Source organism: Drosophila yakuba, chromosome 3R (assembly GCF_016746365.2).
Source record: "Drosophila yakuba strain Tai18E2 chromosome 3R, Prin_Dyak_Tai18E2_2.1, whole genome shotgun sequence".
Lineage (NCBI taxonomy): Eukaryota > Metazoa > Arthropoda > Insecta > Diptera > Drosophilidae > Drosophila > Drosophila yakuba.
Genome location: NC_052530.2, coordinates 5909656 through 5932414, shown reverse-complemented (window position 1 = coordinate 5932414; position 22759 = coordinate 5909656). Strand labels below are relative to the sequence as shown.

At 37.2% G+C, this 22759-nt stretch overlaps 3 protein-coding genes and 1 long non-coding RNA gene across 20 annotated transcripts in view; 2 read left to right on the top strand and 2 right to left on the bottom strand.

Moving 5' to 3' along the window:
• LOC6535695 (dystrophin) overlaps window positions 1–7829 on the bottom strand; it is a 141240-nt gene extending 133411 nt beyond the window's left edge. For 4 of the 17 annotated variants that reach the window (XR_005561425.2, XM_039375212.2, XM_039375210.1 and 1 more), the window contains exon 1: window positions 7452–7829. Coding sequence is in view for 16 of the 17 variants with exons in the window: in XM_039375212.2 (XP_039231146.1) it covers window positions 7452–7569 (118 nt within the window). In the remaining variant the exon portion in view is untranslated. Of the gene's footprint in view, window positions 1–4063; window positions 4432–4950; window positions 5309–7451 lie in introns of those variants that run through there. The other 13 variants (XM_039375195.2, XM_039375205.2, XM_039375198.2 and 10 more) reach the window with 8 other exon arrangements.
• On the top strand, window positions 5770–6995 carry LOC6535694 (succinate--CoA ligase [ADP/GDP-forming] subunit alpha, mitochondrial). Its single transcript, XM_002096286.3, has one exon. The coding sequence runs from the start codon at window positions 5900–5902 to the stop codon at window positions 6926–6928; it is 1029 nt and encodes a 342-aa protein (XP_002096322.1). The 5' UTR covers window positions 5770–5899; the 3' UTR covers window positions 6929–6995.
• A 243-nt stretch (window positions 7830–8072) lies between the features above and the next one.
• LOC120321716 lies at window positions 8073–15109 on the top strand. The gene is made up of 2 exons (XR_005561426.2): window positions 8073–8526; window positions 14628–15109. It is a non-coding gene; the product is annotated as an uncharacterized LOC120321716 (long non-coding RNA).
• LOC6535692 (IDLSRF-like peptide) overlaps window positions 8646–22759 on the bottom strand; it is a 35655-nt gene continuing 21541 nt past the window's right edge. The window contains exons 2-4 of the mRNA XM_002096284.4: window positions 19115–19243; window positions 14691–14889; window positions 8646–11776 (exon numbers count right to left, since the gene is read on the bottom strand). Of these exons, the coding sequence (XP_002096320.1) occupies window positions 11629–11776; window positions 14691–14889; window positions 19115–19243 (476 nt within the window). The 3' untranslated portion in view covers window positions 8646–11628. The remainder of the gene's footprint in view (window positions 11777–14690; window positions 14890–19114; window positions 19244–22759) is intronic.

The following is a 22759-nucleotide window of genomic DNA, read 5'->3' as shown; positions in this document are numbered from 1 at the left end:
TCACGGCCTGATTTTCCCAGAGCTTATTAAAGCTCACTTTACCTAAATGCCGATTCAATTGCTTTGAGCACTTGGTCCTGGCTCCTGTATTTGCTCCTTTCCTGGAACTTTCGCTACTTCAAAACAAGATGTCTTCGTTGTTATTTTTATGAATATTATGTGAGCTGAAGAGCCTGTGGCCCTTGGTCCCGGCACAATTGATAGGGGTTTAAGTATTTGTATGTACATCCCAACTTTCCCCGCCCTTGAAAGCGTGAGAATTGGCAGCAAACGAGTCATGTGTTATTTACTTATGTATATATAGCTATTCGCTAGTGGAAATTATTGGACACAAAATGGCAGGCCGCACACACTCTCGTGTGGGAAATACAGATAGTTTGTAATTCATGTCAATTATGTGGGGCTGTTTGTTGTTCCTGTTCCTGAAGGCTTTTTAATTGAATTGCCTGACCGATGGACCGCGATAGGCACTTGCTCAAAATGTTTGTTTATCAGTTATGGGCTTGAGGATTTATTTATTTGCCATTGGATACACAATTCACGCATCCCGCAATAACGTTTAAAGAGAGCTTAACTGAACGATGCCACACAAAAGTTCAAACAATTTGCTACAGTACTTGTTTAAGGAAAGTTTGTTTAAGAAGCTGAGATTCAAGACAAACGAAATATATTAACTTTACTATACAAATTCAGATATTAATTATATAAATTCGAACATATGTACATAGGTTTTAAAAAAAATATTTTCGCTGACACTGCACTTGAGACGTACATATTTTACAATTATGAATTCAATAACTTATTAACTCTTTAATGCTTACACAGTTCAATCATTGAACTTGATAATTATTTAATAATAATTATCTCTGACGCTGTGTGACCTTATTCGTTATCAAGCCTGACATTATTTAAAATGAATTCAATCAACTGGCTGGCTGTCATATCCATTAGTTTAGATTATGCGGTAAGCATAAGACTCACATCTTTCAGCGACTTTCAGTTGCGAAACGCACCGTCTGCTCAGGTGCACTCGAGGCAGGCTGTAAACACTAGACAAGCACCTCGAAAAACGACAAGTCGTCGCTGTAGACAAACAATGTACGTATGTATGTACGTACTACAACCAACTAAAAATAAACATGGCATAAACTGTCGACCGGCTTTAATCAATATTTTGCCATTGCTTACCCGCGCTGGCGTTAACAATAACAATATCGGGTTGAGACGGACGGACGGTAGCTAATTAGAAAGTTTTCCCAACCAATAAGGTAAAAATCGAAAAGCAAATCAATGCAGAAACAAAAACAGAGAAAAGGCAGAGATCGATTGCGAGTGAAATGCTGGCCAACTTACTTGACCAAAAGTTGGGTAACCCCTTCACCCTCCTTTCACCAACAATTCCCATCGTTTACACCCGGCTTAAACCCGTTGAGGCGTTAAAAATCATCGACTGCAACTGATCGTTTACCATTTTGACATATCAATGCATGCACACGCGCACTATATGCTGGATATATGGACATACATATATGTACTTATCCAACTGAACAAACCGCTCGCATTTGTAACTTGGTGCCCTTTCTCTTTTCATAAAATATATCCAGCTATACGTGTACATCAGCGATTGTTCCCCCGATTCTTCAGTGGCACGCAACATCGATCAATGATAAGACAGTTTGAGTTATGAATTGAATTTATTATTCGATTTTCAGCGGGTGGGCAGTTTCAGACTCAAGATCGCATGGGGCGTGGCTGCTATTTTGTGGGGCGTATAGATTGATTGCCTAAACAATAATTGAATGGGAAATTACTGGAGCTCTTTCGCGCTTGAGAACAGCAAGATCCATTTCAGATAGGCAGTCTCTATTTGAGGAATTTCAGTTACTTGAGTGGAGTTTTTATCGCGCCTAATTGTTCTTGAAAAACGTTTCTGACAAAGCCATCGCAATGGGTTCATATGCTCTAATTATTTATTTATATACTCGTAGATATTTTATCATATATTATTGTGAAATGACGTGGCATTTCGGTATTAGGGAGTCATTTTTATCACATTAAAAGGTAATACATAAAGACAAGTTTGTTAAATTAACCTTGAAACTACAAAACAACTTGTTCATCCCCTTAAAACCCCAAACTCTCCCACAGATTCCACCTACCAGATAAACACCTTATACCCCCAACATTGCTACAAAATCCAATCAAGCAATAAACAAATGGAAACCCATTAACCAAAAAAAGAGCAAAAAAGCGGGAATAACAAATTGCAAACTGTAGTTGGAGTAATTTTTTACGGGCGTGCGCATTTTTGACTCTGTGTCTGTGTTACTCGGAAAGACTTGCATAGGTGTTGGAAATGTGTGCTCCAGATCCCAGAAAGCAATTCCAAGCTGAAATACAACAAATTCAAAAAACCAAATAAAACCGACACATGTGGCCAAATGCAAATGCGCACTTTGTCGCATTCCAAGCCCAGCTGGTCGAGTGGATTTCGATCCAAACTGGTGGCTTTGCCGGTTTTAAGCCGCAGACAAACCAGCGACAGTCATGGATACGCCTAATGCCATCCAAGCCCGAAATTGGATTTCAAAAACTGTTGAATACTTTACTCTAAGGCTACATGCCTGTTTCTAAAGTGAAAATAGAAATATAATTATTTATAATTGCCTATTCCAGCTCCACAAATATTAAAAGTCTGCCTAATAACTATTATTTGTAATAAATACAATATACCCTATATATATATATTCGCCACCGATTATTATAGAAACCCACACACATTAGACTTCTCGCACAAATTGGTGCGGTTCGTATCTAAACCGAGTCTCAATTACACCCGAATGGAGCCCCCTCCCCCGATTTTCCACCCCCTCCATGGCGGTTGGGTGCTCATTAGCTGGGCGCGGGTTACGCAGAGCATTCGGCGGTGGAGCGTTGGCAACCGCCGTCTATAGACCGAGCCACGCCCTCTGCTCCCCACTCGCTTTTTCCAGCAGTTCCCCCGTCCCCGGAACTCGGCCGACTTTGCATTCGCCTGATCATTAAATGCTTAACCAAATGAGTTAAAGCGATATATCTGTGGTTCTGAGTGGGGTGTGTGTCATCAGTTTTTTGTTTCTGGACACTTAGAGAAAACATCTTAGTTTGACTTGTATCAGGACTCGACAAAATGTACTTTCACTAGCTGACTTCCTACATTCAAAATATTTACTCGAACCATAATACTACTAATACTTTGGAAATTCAAATTAATTTTTTGCGGGAACATTTTCTGTAGATCATACCAATTTCTCCAAGTGATTGCATATGTTTCTCTGACTACCAGATAAAGATGATATTACTAATGCTTTATATATTTTTATTAATTTTAACTCGGACATTTTCTGTACATCAGACCAATTTCTCCCAGTGATTGCATATATTTTTCTGACTGCCAGATAACCATGATATTACTTATACTTTGTAAATTCAAATTAATTTTAGCTCGGACATTTTCTGTAGATCAGACCAATTTCTCCCAGTGATTGCATTCATATGTTTCTCTGACTACCAGCAACATGTGGTCGTCTGTTTGTCTCCGTTCTTAAGTCGCTATTGCGAGCGAAGAAAGCATGGAAATTATTTCAGAGATGTGAAATGGGGGCACGAGTTCTGAGCCATCAAAATAATTGCTCATGCCCCAATAGGGTTAATTTATGAGGAGGGGTGCAGTTGGATCATCTGTGGATTTTTCTGTAATTATCTCTGAACATGTGTGGGAATAAATGCGCATACAGAATACTTTTGAACGACTTTTTGGCTTAACTTTCAGCTATGTAATATATGCAAAGTTATATTTACATAACAATTACCCAACAGAGTTAAGAAATTTATAAAGGAAAGTGCATATAAACTTAAGAGTAAACTTGGTATATTTAAATAGGCTAAACTATTTGTAAAAATTTGCATCAAACATAGTATATAATAGATATCCTATAAAAGTGCTTCCTTTTAAAGTTTTTTTACCTCTTTAAAAGGTGCTTCAAATTAAGTAATTACTTTCTACATATATCCACTATTTTACCAATTAAAATTCCGGGTTCCATAGTCGTATAATCCTTAGTTTGCGTAATCCCAGTAGCAAATCGGTTTCGTTTCGAAAAAAGTTAAAATCACTAACATAAAACCTATGCTTTTCAAGGTCGTATCGAATCGAATCATAAAATCGTTGAATCACACATGTACACAATTCGGATTGTTTATTTAGGTTTGATTGATATGCTTCGTGGAATTACAACTGATATCGTCGCATTTCGTATTTTACCACTTTCGCACCATTTTGTTTTGTTTACCGCTTCGTTTCGTAATATTTCGCGTTAATTTCTAGAAATCGAAGGTGTGCCAAGTATTCCACAAAGACCTAAAATCACAATTGCAGAATGTCGAAAATTAAAGGTGACACCTCTGTTGTTTGTTTTCTTATTAGATTTTGAGTTGACTTTTCCACTAAGAAAGAAATATCTTTTGCGCAGGCGCAACGGCAAAATGAACAGAAGAAAGCATGGTGAAGAGAGAGAGGAAGTGAGCAGGAGTCACGAAACTACCGTTAGGGTTTTCTCTGCTTTTAATGAGTTTTTGTGTTTAACAAGCCGCGTTGTTTACCAAATTTGATTGTTTAATTTACTTTTTCCCATTTTCTTTATCAATTTCTCAGTCTCTCACTTTATCTATCTCTCTTTGCTCTCACGCTCTTCAAAAAGCAAACACCGGTTAACGGGGAACGCTGGCAATGGCCGGAACAGGCGGCATAAAAGCGAAAACCAGAAATGGGACGTGTGGCAAGTGGAACAGACAACACTTTTGTTGTTGCTATTGCGGGTAATTGTGAGTCAAAGAATCACGAATGTGTGTGTGTTTTTGTTAAAAAAAAGAGTTAAAGCCTCTAAAAACCCATTAAACACAAGGCAAAACCTTTAGTTTGGCACACCAAATGCGATTTCATGCACTTTGCTGCGGAAATTCCTTCGGATTTTGTATTATTTTTCCACTTTTTCACGAACAACTTGTGGCACACTCACACACGCGTACAAATTCTACACCTTGAACTTGCGTCTTTTTATTTTTGGTAACCACATTCTGTGCCTTTTTTAATTAACTAACTTTTCTTGGTTATTAAACTTTCAAAACGCGCACTTGCAGCCAATTTTAATTTTCCTGGGCTGCTTCTTTTTTTTTGTTACTTTTTCTTCTCGGCTTAAAACGACGGCGCGTAGAAAAAAACTTGTAACTTCATCTCGTTTTTCCGACGCGTTTCAAGTCTTTGCACTCCGAAGTCAAAAAGCGATCTAAAACTCGATCGTAAAAGTGTATTGAAACATACCTATTCTTTTTCTCTCTCTGTGAACGATGATCTTATTGGAACGGGTTGCAGCCCAACTAGCCAAAGCGCGTGTTTCAGTCCAGCTGTTTCGCGCGCTCAGAGAGGAAAAGAGAGAAAGAGAGATAAAGGCAGAGCTCCTATTGGATTTCAATTAAAATCGAATCGGAATTAATTGGATGGCTGAGCACAGTGGGCCAGATAATTTTTTTTTCAACTTTAATATAGGAGGCAAAGAAATTGGAATTTGGGCATTTTTAAACGCCAACCACCTGTAACGGATTATTGATCAAAACGTCAAAGAACAAAACTTTTGATGAATGCATGTGCGGAAATAACCAACTAAGAATTTCTAATTTTTAAGCAAAAAACCATTTAAAACATAGCAAGCCTTGTTGCTAACCTCCCTAATAATTTTACAGTTGAAGCCTGTCAAAAGGTCAATAGTTTCGGAAAGAACTCTATTCCAAATCAGGCCCCAAAAATTATAACAATTTTTCGGCCCAAAACAAATCCACCAGACATAGTCTTAATTCCCATAAAATGTCCTTAAATCGAGGAAGCAAGGTGCTCCTGCGGGCGATTGCGCCCCAAGTTTTGAGGCGAGGCAAAGCGGACTATAGCAAAACGATTTGTAACCTGAAGATCAACAAGCAAACAAAGGTTCTGGTGCAAGGATTCACCGGCAAGCAGGCCACTTTCCACTCGGAGGAGTCCATAAAGTACGGGACCAATATAGTTGGCGGTGTGAATCCCAAAAAGGGCGGAACGGAGCATCTGGGTAAGCCGGTTTTCAAATCGGTGGCAGAAGCTGCGGAGAAGGTGAAGCCGGATGCCACGGTGATCTTTATACCACCTCCATCGGCCGCCGAGGGAATTTGCTCGGCCATCGAGAGCGAAATAGGCCTGATTGTGGCCATCACCGAGGGAATTCCCCAGGCGGATATGGTGAGGATATCGCAGATGCTTAATTGCCAGGAAAAATCCCGCCTGCTGGGACCCAACTGCCCGGGAATCATCTCCCCGGAGCAGTGCAAAATCGGAATAATGCCGGGGCATATTCACAAGCGAGGAATGGTGGGCATAGTCTCGCGTTCAGGAACTTTGACCTACGAGTCCGTCCACCAGACCACCAACGTGGGATTGGGTCAGGCACTTTGTATTGGCCTCGGCGGAGATCCCTTCAACGGAACCAGCTTCGTAGACGCCCTCAAAGTATTTCTGTCCGACAAGGAGATCAAGGGCATTGTCATGATTGGAGAGATTGGTGGATCCGCCGAGGAAGAAGCCGCCGATTTCCTCAAGGAGAAGAACACAGGCTGCGAGGCCAAGCCAGTGGTTGGCTTCATCGCCGGACAGACTGCTCCCCCAGGTCGCCGAATGGGTCACGCCGGTGCCATCATTTCAGGTGGTAAGGGAGCGGCCAAGGACAAGGTGGCCGCCTTGGAGAAGGCGGGAGTTCGCATGACCGTCAATCCCTGCCACCTGGGCTCCTCGCTTCTCGAGGAAATGATCCGTCTGAAACTGGTGCCCAAGCCGAGCGAAAAAAAGGCCCAAGCTGGCAAGAAGTAGGAGAGGCGAGATAACTTTTCAATCCCAATTAACTAATTTTGTGCTCATTAAATTGCTAAATATCGAATTTTTTATTTTTTCTAAATCTTAATCTAACTAAGAAATACATTCTTTACTACATATAAAAGTTGAAATCCCATTACTTTAGAAGATCTGCATACTTAAGGTCATTAGGATATACATATGTATATGTAAACACTGAAAGTTTAGTATTTCATGAAAATCATCATCGGATCGACTTTAACAATGTTTCAGGAGTGTTATGACAATGAAACAACCAAAAAATGAATGGTTTAATGATTGTGGATTTGTTTTGATTACAAAACACTAAGATCTAGCAAAATTCCACCAACTCTCCTAATTCTATTTAGGTTTCTTTTCTATATGCAAACGATTTCCCGCAGTTGCTGGCATTTTATCTTGAGTCGCATATCAAAAAAAAAGTTAGCTTTCATAAGCCTACAGCAAATACAAGATAAGCGAAAAAGAATTTGGCCATGGCCAAAACGGAAGGCAGACTCACCCATTGTCTTCACTCTGAATTCTTCGTAGTCCATCAGCGGAGGAGTTTCAGCTCCTTGGACTGTGTCCCGAAAGTCCTCCTCGCTGTAAACTGAGTCGTAGTCGCTGGGATCATGCATTTTTATTTATTATAAAACTGGCTCACTAAATCACTGATACCCACGCAACACTATTGCATACTCTTCGGCAGCATACAAAATTCACTGGGTAGTCAGTTTGTTTGGCAATCTACTTTTTGCAAAGGGCACAGGTTGCAGTAAGTGCAGTTAAGAGTAATGCTAGTCGTGGGGACTTTAAGGCACCCGGAGCCACCGATTATGGAGGATCGAGAACCGAGAGCACCGACAACCGCATGCGCTTCCAATTTAAACACGACTAAGGCGAGCCGATAGTTTTGTACCGCCGTTCTGTGTTCTCAGCTAATCAAGAGCAAATACTACGAAGGCTATCAAAAACAACAAAAGAAATCTACAGTCTGATTAGAATATCAAGTAGTATAGCAAGTGGGAAGTCTTAGGACGAGCCTGTAGAGCACCAGATACCCTATACTCTAATACTTTCGATGAAATGCAAGGCAGCATGTTACAAATCTATTTGAGTGTTCCTTTAATTCGACTATTGCTCTTACCTGTCGAATAATCAAGTATTGCGAATGTTATTAATAATAACTAATAAATAGTCGGTTATACCCAAACGATCTCTAAAAACACCAGGTATAAAAACATACGCTTTTATTTGTACTGAGAGCGCGTGCTATCTCCGCTCTCACTCTTGCTCAGAGAAAGTAATTAGGGGAGTTCCTAATGGGTGCGAGTGCAAGTGGGAGAGGGGATATACGAGAATCTTATCACCAGTGTATAACTTGGACTGCGATAATTTACGACTGTCAACTGCCTGAAATTCCTCCAATTAATTAATGCATTATAGTGATAGCCGTACATTAAATTGGTTAGGGTTTGAGGTGGGAAAATAAATGTGAAAGAAAAAAGTTCGTAGATTTCCCATTCCTCAAAACACTGTGATAACGTCGGTAATAAATTCGGCGATAGAAATCTTAAAACGCGAACTGTTACTTGGTAATTATTTTTAATCATTAATGAATAAGGAGATAGGCATGTGGTTTTCTATCACAGCTGTAAATGTACAATACGCCATACATAACCCCCTTCTCATTAATAAAAACTCGCTTGATAGGTTGTTGTTTAAAACAGCACACCAAAGAAATAGCATCATTGGAATGTTAAAAATTTTATTTAAATTTCGTTTCGCCTCTGTTTGTATGTTTTTTTTTGCAATTCTAATTATAATGCATTTACACATAGACTCCATTGTGTTGTAGGGTGTTTTTCCTCATAAAACTCGATCTATTTTACTGTATTTAATTCAAACATTAATTTTGTTTTGGTATTGCGTATAGTTTTATATAGCATTTTTTTGTTTGATTTTTGAAGAGTAATTCTCTCTTGTTGCTGGAGTATTTTGTTTGCTACAAATTTTCAGTAACTGACTGATATGTTTCGTTTACTTGTTTCATTCAAATACATTTCAACTATTTCTTGTGACTTTAGGTGGATTTGTTTATTTCTAAATTGTCTAGCAACTAAATAAAAAATATTAAATTAAATTTGTAACCTAAATTAATTTAAAATTAAATTTCATTAAGCTTGTTTCTTGTTTAATAAAGAATTGTTTTTCGAAGATTGTCTATTGTAAAATTGTTTCAGCGTTTTAAATGTTCAATGGGTCAGTTTTGGTATTAAAACCCTGAAACAAGTGACAATTTTTTAAAATGGAATTCGAAATAAAAGACAAACAAAAACTGAAGAGAAAAGAAAAATTGAATATCAAGTGTAAAATTGTCTTTGGTGTGTTTAGCAATAAATATATTTATATATAATATTCTTAACTTTATTTAATTTCAACTTTCTTCTCCCCTTCATATTTGATATGTTTTTAATTGATATGTTGCATATATTTTGTGTTAATAGGTTTTTGTGTAAATCTAACTTTTACAGTTTTTTCTTCTTTTGCAAGATTTTTGCCGATATGTATACGATATATGTAAGTTCTGTGGCTTATAATTAGAAAATGTCGGTTTTATATATAGTTATAGTATATTAAATTTTTAAAAAATATTCACAGAGAAAAACGTTTTTTTTTTGGTTTCTATTTTTGTAGATATTTAAATTATTTCAAATTTACAGGCGAAGGTGTTTTGATGGAACGCAAAAAACATATTATCACTTGTTTTTTGTGTTTCCATTTCATTTGCATCGATTATGGAATTCGTAGTTTGTCTTCTTTATTTACATGGGGCATATTCTCACATCCTCTTTTATTCATAAACATAAATATATATATATATATATATATATATATAGTTCAATGGATCAGTTTCTTTTTGTTATTATTCTTTTAATATTACTCTTGACTTGTTTAAGTTCTTTCGAATAATATATACTCGTAAATATATTTTGAATAGACGACTATATAGGTAGTTAAAATGTTTTTCTGATTTTCTTTTATTTCAATAAATAATTATAGTTTACTTTTGCTGTAGTTGTTGTACGACCTATCAGCTAATTCAAGGTACTTATAACTCCATTAATTTTCGGTTTAATCTAACGAATCTTTCTTTAACATTGGGTTCTCAATTTCTCCTCTGATTCCTCCTAATCGTTTTAGTTACTTGCCACCCTATCTGGTCAACAATTCCGTGCTCCATTTGAAGAATGTTTGAATTCGAGAGTTCTTAGACTAGGTAGGTAGTAATGTGTTTTTGTATTTTGAGAGCCAGTTTCGGGATTTGCTTAGAAAATATTCCAAATTGTTTGGGTCAGTTTTAGTTCATTGGCAAATCGAAACTGGACCTGAAAACGGAGAATCCCACATTGGTTACTGCTGCTTTTTGTTTGTTTTTTCTTCTAAGAAATATATATATGCTGAAAATTGAGTAAAGTTGTATGTATTATTTTTAAATTAGGGTTAGGCTTTATAATTCCTTGCTTTGAGTATGTAGCTTGAGATCTCTCATCGATATATTTAGACATACAAAACGTTCCGTGAATTATGCAACTCAAAACCAATAATTTCACCTCTGCACAGTAGCACGACACAGAGATTTTAGATTCTATAACGACGTGTGTTTAGTTTATTAGTAAATTTGATTTGAAACATCAAAGAGTTTTTCTACTGGAAACAACAATAGCTGCAGGGCTTTCGCTACTTTTACCGACTAAAACTAAAGAAGTATTCCATAGTTTATAGTATATAATTAATAGACGTTTATCGAAAGAAGATACGTAGGTGTGCTGGAGTAGCACGTTAGAAAATGGTTGGAAGGTTCTTTACTGATAGCATCGGTTTCGGTTTTGCATACATTGTTCGTAGGGACTTTTGTTGTGAATACCATTAGTGACGGATCTAAAAGCCTTGAAACACTTACATATACACCAATAAAAATGTTTAGTATCTGTATACATACATATGCTTCAGAAAAAGTTCGATATATAAACATTGATAATTTTCTTTTTTAATTATATTGTTTTTTTCGTTTTCTTTTTGGGTCTGCCAAACGATCCTGCTTCCACATTTTATTTTTATAGTTCTTATGAAGTTTTTCTGCAATGTTCTGAAGTTTGCGCGTAGATTTTCTCAAAATAAACATAGTTCGCGATAGAACCGCAACGCATAAAGAAAGTCTAGGAAGGAGCGCTGAAAGTTGGGAGAAAGCGATTTGCTTTTCGGTAGATAGAAGCCGATTTGTGTTCGAAATTGTTTGTTTATTTGCGTATGTATATTTTCTCTTCGCGCCTTTATTTTTTTGTAGCTTTTTCGTGTTCTTTTGCAATTTTTTTTAGTTTTTGGTTGCTTGATTTTTGTTTTTATATAAAAGTGTGTGGAAAATGAAAATAAATGAACCTTAAAAATCGTATAAGAAGGGTCTTGGAAAGCAAAATCATACTCAAAAATAGAGTTTGAGAAAATATGTTTTGGCTGAAATGGAGGGGCATTCTTGGCTGATTTGTTGGGGTCGATGAATGTAGGTACGTGTGTTTCGGTGAAATTCGCATTTAATAATTGTAATTATCGTAGGGCGTGCCCAAATACGAATAGAAATTAGGATTGATGGGCTGTGCGTGTGCGTAATAAAATCCAGAAGCCGGATCTGGCGCTACTCAGTCGAGGAATCCGGTGTTGACCAGCTTCTCCAAGAAGAACTTCACGTCGCCCAACTCCGAGTCCTTGATTCCCAGCGACTTCAGCATGCCGAGATCTCCGTTCTCCACCGCCATGAAAACCGAGCGCAAGTGTTCCAAGTCCGATCTAGAAAAAGGGATGCAACGGAATTAGGCGGGATAATTTTCAGCTTACTTGTGATAAATGGCAAAACTTAAATAAAGTTTTCCTGGCAAACGGCTTAGGCCCCGGGAAATAAAACAGTTGTGTGAAATAGGAAGCAGTCTCTAAATGGTCTTAAACTCGCAATAGTTTGTGGGTTCAAAGGAAATGAATTCACCTTGGTTAGTTATTATATATTAAGGGAGTTTTAAGGATGAATGTTATTAAGGTATCTTAACAACTAATTTAATAGCTATTAGTCAAAGCCATATATCTAGAATCAAGGATAAGAAATTGTGGCGAACTGTAGTACCTTATTTTCAAGCGGACTTCGGATTATTGTCTCGGAATCTGTCTAAAAGTTAAATATTGCTGATAAATATTACCTTTTTAGTGGCATAGTAATGAACGAAGTTCCATACAATATAAATTGGAAACTACTTTAATACCCCGAAACCCCTTCATTTTTATAGCATTTGGCCCACAGTGAACTTAAATAATGAGCAAAAGCTCCACAAGCGCACTCGCCCACAGGCACAAACCACGTGGACACACACAGGGACAAGTTTTTAGCTTTGCTGCGGTGGGTCTCAAATTATACGCTTTGCTTAATTAATCCCTGCAGGTAAAGTGCGGCTTTGCTGCCTCCTATATTGTTGTCAGTGTTATTGTGTCCGTGGTCGCTGTCCCGGGGTGTCCTTTGACCCCAACCATCCCGGCCAAGCTAGCTCTTTTCTATACCCACACTTTTCGCTGCTTGTTGCGGCTGCTAGATAAACTTCATTATCATCAGCATAATTAGTAAAGTGAGTGGGATACACAGTAACTTGATAATTTTATAGATTTAATGGATAAATACGGTTAATGCATAGGTACAATCTTGTGGTTTCTAAGTACTAATGTAAAGATACTATACATTTCAAAAGTGAACTCCTATTTTAAAAAGTACTTCCTGGAAATTTCTTACAGTGCTTTCAAGACGGTGAGGTACGAGTGCAAAATACACATTAATAACATTTGTGCGTGTCCTGTGGTTCGAGTACATCCATTCAGTTCCATCCCGACCCTCCGGTTCCTAATTCTCGGATAGAGACTTGCTGGAGTGACATTATGACACTTTGGCGATTAATTGCCTTGATGAAATTGTGTAAATTTCCAGCGAGGCGAGACAAACAATGCCCTCTTATATTTCATTCAGTACCCTATTTCCAGAGCTTTTTGTCTTTTTTGTGTCTTGCTAATTTATCAACATGTGCGTGAAGAGGAATATTTTCGTGTTCTTTTGTTTGCGCCTCTGGTCGAGATCCTGTGTGTCTGCATGGCCCACAGTTTTATGATTATTATTATTGCCACTCCAACCCACCTTGCGGATACCACTTTTGTGGGTTAGTTTTTGTTGTACTAATTTAATGAAAATTTTTCTTTCATGTTTTGTGCGAGGAATGTGAGTCTGACTCTTTCCTCCCCACTTTGTTTATATCGGGGTATCTCCTTCGTGTGCTTGTTGTTATTTTTGTTAATTAAATTTTTTATTTGTTTATCTTGGAAATTGTAGCAAGAGGCTCGCAGCAGAATATGCCGGCAGTGTACAGTAAAATATAATTAAATCAGCTGGATACTCATGTTTGGGCCTAACAAAGCGAAATCGACAGGGTTAAAGACGTTTAAATTGGGATTTATAAAGGATTTCCTTGATAAAGGTGGCCCATAAATTATATAGTCCATAAATGTAAAACCAAATCGATCTCACATTCGAGTTGTACGCTTTTGTCATTTCCAATATTTTTAATGAAATTAATATTTCCATGACAATTTTTTCTAACGATAATCATCCCCATATTTTCCACTTATAAAAACAATATGAAAACACATATCGAGAAAGTCCGTTCTGCTCTTCCCCATTACATATTTTAATTTATTAGGCAGAGACAAATATTTTGTTTGCTTAGGCCAAGTCAAGCAAATATTATGAAAAACAGCGAAGCCATGAAGAAGCTCTTTAAAAAATAAAACCGAAAAAGGAGAAAAATAAATGGCATACATATTTTAAAATTTCATGACACTTCTTGAGCACGTTGTGTGTTCTTGGCTTGAAGCTGAACAATTTTGTTATTCCAGCAGCCACAAAAATAGATAAACAGAGAAAAAGGGTCTCGAAAGCCGGCACACAAGCAGATGCAAAGATAATTCATGGGACAAGGACAAGGACAAAGGCTGGCCTCTGGACCTCCACTATATAGTTTCTGTCGAATAAAAGGATTCCCCCACAAAGCGAAAATAGCCCTTGGCAGTGCCAAAGTTCCTTAAACAGCTTTTACTATTTATGCAACTCGAATGCGCTTAAAACCTGGCCACAATTATTTTTCAAGTTCGAAAAGAAGCTGGCGAAAAGGGAAATAATTTCGTTTTGCGGTTCTGTGGCGCAAAAACAACAAACTCAAGTGCAGACATTTTTACCGAAGGCATGTCGTTGACAGAAAAACTATTTCAGAATAATATTTTTCGCGAGAAAATGTTTAAGCAGGCTTGACTTTTGTGAGGAAAAAACATTTTTGCTGTAATTGAAGCAAGAATTACCTTAATAAATTCTGACGCTTTGCCTATAACCCTATTAAAATTTAATTATAACAATACGCATAATCTATATATTCTATAACTTTAAACAGTTTATATATTTATTTTTTAATTTATCTTCCTCCTACACTCCTTAAATTTCCATAGTTAAACTTTACTTAAGAGTAAAGTAAAGAGCGTTGATTTCATGTATGAAAAAGTCTTTTATTTCCATTATTACCCATTGTATTACCCAATCCAATTCTCCCCTTCTTTCTTTCAGTGCACGCACGGCGGAAAGTGTTGAGCTGCAGTGAAAGTGGATATTTAGGACGCCGGTACTCACCTCATTAGATGAAGGGCAGCGCCAAAGTCCTCAATCGTTTGCGACTCACTCAGGGCGATGGCGACCTTCTCGACTCCGCCAAGGGGTGAAAGGGCATCACGTGCCTTGCTGCCAAAAAGTTTTTCCAGGTAATTGGGTCCGTGGGAGGCGATCAGGCTCTGGAGGAAGGATGCAGTCTCCTCGACGGGCGGCCGCTTGGCTGCAATTAATAAAGCAGAAACACAGAATTTTATCGGCTGCAATTAAATAAAGTTTTTGGGAGGGGGACAATTTGCCGCATAATGTAATTAATAATCTACGGAATGCCTTGATTACTATCAGCTTAATGCATTTGCATTCATAATGTATTCCTATTTAAATTGATTTTGTTCATTAAGCCGGCAAACAGTTGGGCTGATTAATAAATGAGAGAAACATTATTACTTACAAGTCATTAAAATTGAATTTGCCCTGTCAGATTGTTAAGGTATTCATTTATTTTTCCACCGCCTGACAATTTCCTAGGCATTAATATTAATAGCGAACTTGCTGCCCTTTTCCACTCAACTTTAAACGCACGCGTGCATATGAAATGAGTCCCTTTCCAGGAATTAAATATTCACGGGCTTACTGCAAAGCTCGGACAATGGTGGGGCTTTTTAAATATTTAGGAAACAATATAAACTCACATTTACGAGCAAATCTATAAAATCGGTATCAACTTTTTGTTTTGATTCAGATTTTGTTGCTTTACTTTGTTTCGTTTAGTTCAAAGGGAACTATAGAAATGTGTACATGTACATACACTGGTAGGCACAATTATTTTGACAAAATGTTCTTTCGTGTTTCTCAGTACTCTTTGATCTTGAGCTTGAACTAAAATTCTTGCTACTTTTTTTATATGCTATTATTAATATGCTATTTATGAACTTTTGCGCACTCTTTGAACGCTGCTGATAAAAGAGTACTGAGGAACACGAAAGAACGTTTTGTCAAAATAATTGTGCCTACCAGTGTAAAGGGAAACACTTGCTTTAAAAATTAATTTAGTATTAAAGATACACATAGTGTTCGATTTAAAGCTTGTGATTTTTTACTGACAACTTGAATGAAGTCATTTGGAAACGAAAGGATTTCGAAGGGACTTAAATTTAATTAAATTTCCATGGAACTCTATAAATGAAATTCAAATAAATCTTGTTTAGTTTTGGAAGAATTAAAGCTTTTATTTTGCATTTGCCGACAAAGCCACTCGCAGGAATTCTTTCACTTCGAGCCACTTGCTCCGAATAAAGGAGCATATATATATGTATGTATATTCCATTCAATTTTCATGCTCCTGGTGAATACGTTTTTCCCCATTTATTCACATTTCTTCCCTACCGCCATTTCTGTTTGTGTTTACTTGTATTTTCTTTGGCTACGGCAAACATTTATGGGTCAGTCAGTAAGTCAGTCAGTCAGTCTGTCAGTCAGTCAGGTAGTCATTCACCCAGTCTCTCAATTCAGTCATGCACAAAGGGCAGACTTTACGGCACTTGGCGTCGCTTTTTTTTTAGCCCACTGACTGCACTTGTTAGCCCACTGGTGCACCTTCCTCCCCGCTCACTTACATATGCTGGCATTTTTAATGGCTGCAAGGACACGTATGTATGTATCTAGATGGGTCTCCTTCTCGATCTGAGTGTGTGCGTGTGTGTGTTGGTACAGTTACTGACTGTATTTGTTATGCAAATGGCGGCGTTTGCAACCCATTTTGCCCCTCCCATTTCTGCACTTTTCATACCCCTTAGTTATGTGGTGACTGTTGCTTTTTTGTTTCACTGTCATCAAGATTAATGTGAACAATTAGCTTCGCATGCGGTATCTGACGAAAAAACCCTTTGCCAGGGCATTTTCTTTTTCTGTTTTTTTTTCTAAACTAATCTAAATTACATGGTTCCTAGCTTCTTACTGCATTTTTTAAATGATTATTATAAATCGCGGAATTTATTAGATTATTTTATAGTTAATGTTAATGAAAACAAAAGAACTTGTCATTTATTTTATAACCTTTTAAATCAAAAAAGTAAATATCAAAACTATTATGGTTTCTGAAAGAAATATTAGGTTTTTTGTATATCACCTCCTGACTGTATTTACTTGAATTAAGTGAAAATAATAGTAATAAAATTAATTAGTAATAATGAATTGGTTCATGTTTATATGGCTGTGTGCTCCACATTTTCCTGAATTACTATATTGGGTATTCTTAAATCGAATCTCGTGAAAACCCTCAGCCTCTTCTGTCGTCTGCATAAGCTTCGGTGGCTCCATGTACTGTGTTCTTTGCTCGGGGGAAAAAAGTCAATTGGCGGGTGGGGATGGGTGGCCGAGGGAGCTGGGAGCTGGGACTGTCGCCTGTTGTTTGCCTTTAACTTGTTACATATTCCGGACGATGTATATCAGCAGTTTAGATTAAGTCTACGTGGCCATTCTGGCTCAGGGGTTCCCTCTCACCCGTGGGCTAACATTTTTAAACTTTCTCCGCAGCCTTTGGCTGATAAAGAATATGCAAAAATATGTTAATTTCCCAAGGGTGTTTGAATGCAGTGTGTTAAAAGTTTTCAAACCATCTTTATTGCATTTTAACTCTTTTTTCTGTATTTGCATGCCCTTTTTCGGCCATCAAATGATGACTTTGGCCAAGGGCATAAGTGGCTTTAAAAATATTTTTCTTAATTTGCATATATGAAAAACATATTACGGATGCGAAAATGAAAATTGCTGGGGAATTACAAATATGCGGTTAAAATTGTATGTTTAAAATGAATAGGTAACATATAAGTATTACGGAGCTTTAATGTTCCACTATTTTTAGTTGAGACCTAAGAAAATCATTTTCGGATACAAAATGATAAACGGCTTGTATTTTGTTATTAAAATATACCTAATAAATTCTATGATGTTTTAGTTTTGTTTCTCGTCAATACGAGAACAATTATGCCTTAAAAGTGTTCTGAGAACACCACTCATTAAACGAAATATGGTCCGGCGATAAATTTGGCCCCAAAGGACTTTTTTGTCTATCAACTGTTGCCTAGCTGCCAAGCAAAAGGGAGTATTCCAGGAAAAGAGGAGGTCGTGGGGATAATAATGAGAAACTAGGCGAATAATTTATCAAAGACCGCCGAGGTTGAAGCAATAACTTAAGCCAGCGCCAAAGCAGCCGACACTTCCTAAATGATTTCATTGTCGAAAATAGTTTTTTTTCCCCCGAGCCAAACAGTGGCGGAAAAGTGGTGAAAATTTATGCCATTGTGTCCGGAACTGGCAGGAAAAGATAAAGAAAAGGAAAATGGGCGAGGAAAGTGGCAAATGGGTGGGAGGTGAAGTGCTGGGATGTATCTCAACTTTCAGCCAACTGAATTGCCAGCAATTAGCAGCAACAATTTGCTGTTTGGCCTCAAGTCTCGAATTTCCCGTTTTCGGCGGGCACAGCGGGTGGGTGGTGAATCTCTCCTCTGCCGTAAAGTAAAGTTTTCCGCCCAATTTATGCGGCCTTTGTTGCCTGTGTGTATGCGTAACGAATTTTATAATTTATCACGCGAATTTGTCCATTTTTTTAATTTTTTCCATCCATGACATAATTAGGGAAACTATAAAAACTTTCACTGCCATTACTCTTCCTTCTTTTTGTTCTTTTTAATTTACCTTTCATGTACATCCTGTATCGATTAAGAAAATGAAATAAATGTTTTGTTTTAATTGTTTTTTAATTTGCGGTAAATATTTCCGTGATTGCAAAGGCAAGTGTAATTGATGTGGGAAGATGTAGAATGTGGAGATGTACCAATGGAGTGATTTCTTTAAATATTTTTTTTAGGTCTGAAATCAACAATACCCATTAAAAAGCAATGAACAAAGTTCAGTGGTAGAACTAAGCTAATTATTACTTTATTCATTTAAAGAACCCTTTATACAAATTCTTCTTTTTGCGGCCGAACCTTCGTTAGCATTTTGACAAGTAGCTCATTTCCCTTGCACTTGAAAGTTGGCCCTTAGTTGACGGACAAGGAACAAGCGGAGAAAGTTTTTAAGATTTTGTACAGAAACTTTGATGCAGCTTGGACTAATTTGATTAGGTGCCAGTAAGAAGCAAGCTCCACAAAATATGTTAGAATGCAACACGACCAAGGAGAAGTTCCCGTCTCGCTTCTGGCTCAAAACCCATTTCTGGCCATGACTTGAAACAGCAGAATGTTTCAAGTTTGGTTGCTCATTTCCTGAAATTTTCTTTTTTCTTCTTAAGCTAATTTAGGCAGAGTTCCTTTTCGCAAATTCTCATTTCGCAGGCAAAAGCCCAATGGGCCATGGTAAAGCGAATTATTGATGATAAGCTGGCAACCATTCAAATAGAATTCCAGTTCAGCCGGCAATATCCTGAAACCTGCAACATGACTTACCCGCCGTACACAGACGCATGTCCTCATCGTATCCGTCAGAGCAATCGGGTGCACCGTCGCATAAATATTGGATGGAAATGCAATTACCATCCCCCGGACACTTGAAGGGCTCATATGGATGACAGGCTTCTGAAATCGTAACATGAAAAAAAAATCTGTGTGTCAGTCGCTAAGCAAGTAAAATCAAAAGCTTAAAGCTGAGAAAACGCATTAGAAACAAGTACGCAAACACTATATTTATTGGTTTAGACTGTGTAAGCCGATTATTTACCATTCATTTTATACAATTATTTATTGTCATTCACTGTTTATTTTCTGCGTCTAATCGAACTGAATTAGTTCATTTTATACAATTATTTATTGTTATTCGCTGTTTATTTCTGCTTCTAATCGAACTGAATAAGTTCAGTTCAACGGACCATATTAAATAATTGTTTTAATTATTGACAGAATTCATTTGCAACCCACAGAGTATTATTAAATGTAATAAAAAAAAATTCATAATTGCTTTTTCTAATTGCATATTTTCCTAAAATGAATATTTTAATTTCAATTATTAAAATTAAACAATGCATTTGTCTTCACAGATAAATCATTTTTTAAGGAGAGTTTTACTAAACTAGTGGCAATTGCATATATCTGTTTTGAATCCTAATATTTAAATATAAATATTTGTGGCTTAAATTTTACTGATGGATAATAATCAGCCAACTTTCTGGTATTTAAATTTGTTGCATATTTAAAATTTATAAAAGTATACTTAAATTCCGTGAAATGAAAAATTATTAGGGTTTATTTTTGGATACAAACAAAAAGTATCAATACAATTAAGAAACAAGCAACGGCAAAAAAATAATAAAAATATCACGAAAATGTTTTTTGATAATTAAGCAAATTAATTTGCTTTCATGTTGTTTATTCTTTACATTTTCCCTCGCAATATTGTGCTGTTCATAAAAAGGCGTTAAGGAAGCTTTCAGTTTTATGAGGGAGTGTAAAAGAATGAAAAGGATAAGGACATGATGATGTTTCCCCATCAGAGTAAAACATCAACCACACAAAAAGAATAGAACGAAACGAGGAGAAAGTTAATTGAATTTATTGTTCATTCTCTCGCTGAAATTCCACATATTTCATACAATACATCATAAAATATGTAAAGCCGAATTTGCAGACTTATTTTTGTGTTTGTTTTTTGTATACATATCTTTTCTGTCCAAGCAAATTGGTTTTATTAGGTTCTGCACGTGGAAGCGCAAAATTTTTGGAAAACAATTTTCATTTGCCAACGCAATTTACCACGGTTCCCAAATGTGACTTAATCCCTACCGCAAACAAAATTGTTAGCTCGGCTTTTGTTTTATGGCAGCTAAAAAAAAGTTAAGCATTCAAAGATCAAATCTTTTTTGGCCAAGCACAAAAGTTTAATTTAATTTTCGGCCAAAGGAAAGGTTCATGTCCCGCGAACTTTTTTCCTGCCACTTGAAATATTTTTCTGTTAAAGTTTAGACGGAGTTTTCGCTTCTTCTTTTTTCACCTACTTTCTATTCAATCGTCTATTTCTTCACTCCCCAGATGGTTGCGAATTACTAGGCAAATAAAGTGAAAAATAAAGTACGTTTAATAGGTTATTTGAGGTAGCAGTCTTATTAAAGCCTTATTCTTATCACCTTGGCCAGAGGAAAGGTGAAACAACTTGGCGGGCATTGCACATACCCACCGTGGCACGCGCGAGACAACTTAATTTTGTGTGATTCATTATGTTTTGGTTAATGTCAAAACAATTGGAATTTATGTGCTTGGCAACACTAATTGACAGGCCGAGGGATCCAATAAGTCTCCCCCTACCTCTTGGAGAAAGCCCCAGAAAATCAGCTCACTGGATACAATACTGTGGGAAAAGTGTTTCGGTTTATTGTGCGTGTTGTGTTCAGATTGAAAAGGTCAAATGAGCCAAAGGGTTGGTTGCTCTGGCCTCTCCCGTCTTTGGTTTCCCGTCTTCGGTTTTCGCCCTTTTCCCCCTTGAAAGATGTCGATGCTGGCTTTAACACTCGCACTTAAAGTTGGCTTTTATGTGGCATAAAAAGGACAACTTTTGTACATTGTTGTTGCATTGAAAGCGTTTGTTTTCGACTTTATTTTGTTGGCGATTTTAGTTTAGTCGTGTTTTTATTCTCGTTTTATGCGGCAATTGATTGCTATTTGAATACTTTATTATTTTTAATGTCTTTTCGGTTTACGATTAAGCGTGATACGTTGCATGCCAAGGATTGGCTATTCAAACTTCTTGTGGAAATGCTTCTTGAATAATTTATTCAATTTGGAAGTGGAAAAGGAAGGACTTGACTTTGATAGAAAAAATCTGACATAATCTGGGATAAGTGCTCTAGTTTTATTTACAAAATTTTGTGGAAAGTATTTGCTTTCCCATGCTTACAAAATGCATGTTCAAGAAACAAATCATATGTTGCACATATGTAAAAGCAAGCTTTAAGCAAACTCAGTCAAATGTGACTTCTCAATATAAAGGAGGTGAGCACTGAGTGCGGTGCACACATAATGAGTGCTTCACACATAATGGATGTTTCACAAAGGCCAAAAATATTAAGTCAACGCACAGCTTCCTGCTTCCATGGCATCTCTCTGGCCAGAAATAAAAAATAAAAACAAGAGAGAACGCTATAGTCGAGTTCCCCGACTATCTGATACCCGTTACTCAGCTAGTGTAAGTACGAAGGCCACTTTTTGGCGGTTTGTGGGCGTGGCAAAAAGTTTTTTTGCAAATCGATAGAAATTTACAAGACCAATACAAAAATTAAAAAATATTAAAACATTTTTCAAAAGTGTGGGCGTAGCAGTTTTGGGCGGTTTGTGGGCGTTAGAGTAGGCGTGGCAAAAAGTTTTTTTGCAAATCGATAGAAATTTACAAGACCAATACAAAAATGAAAAAATATTAAAACATTTTTCAAAAGTGTGGGCGTGGCTGTTTTGAGCGGTTTGTGGGCGTTAGAGTGGGCGTGGCACAATGATTCGACAAACTTGCGCTGCGTCTATGTCCCTGGAGTCTGTATGCCTAATCTCAACTTTCTAGCTTTTGTAGTTCCTGAGATCTCGACGTTCATACGGACGGACAGACGGACGGACAGACGGACGGACAGACGGACATGGCCAAATCGACTCGGCTATTGATCCTGATCAAGAATATATATACTTTATATGGTCGGAAACGCTTCCTTCTGCCTGTTACATACTTTTCAACGAATCTAGTATACCCTTTTACTCTACGAGTAACGGGTATAATAATGAGCATATACATGGCGAACCAGAGTTAAATGACGCGTAAAGCTCCTGGTCGCACACAATGTTGCTTCCGTATGACAATGTCCAAAGGCCAAAATCCAGAAGCTCGTTCAACATTTTGCTAAGCGCTGCACGTGCTCCTTATGGAATAATCTCCGGCACTATCGACGTACAAAAATGTGTAATAACACCGTGCAACAAAAACGGCAGTTCTCTGCAGCGGAGAGCTTGTATTTTATGTGCAACATACTATTGGTCAAGTAAAATTCGCAAAGAAGCCATATAAATATAACATTTTTATAATTTTTAAAAATTTTGTGAATGTTGTTATGTGGCAAAAGGCTG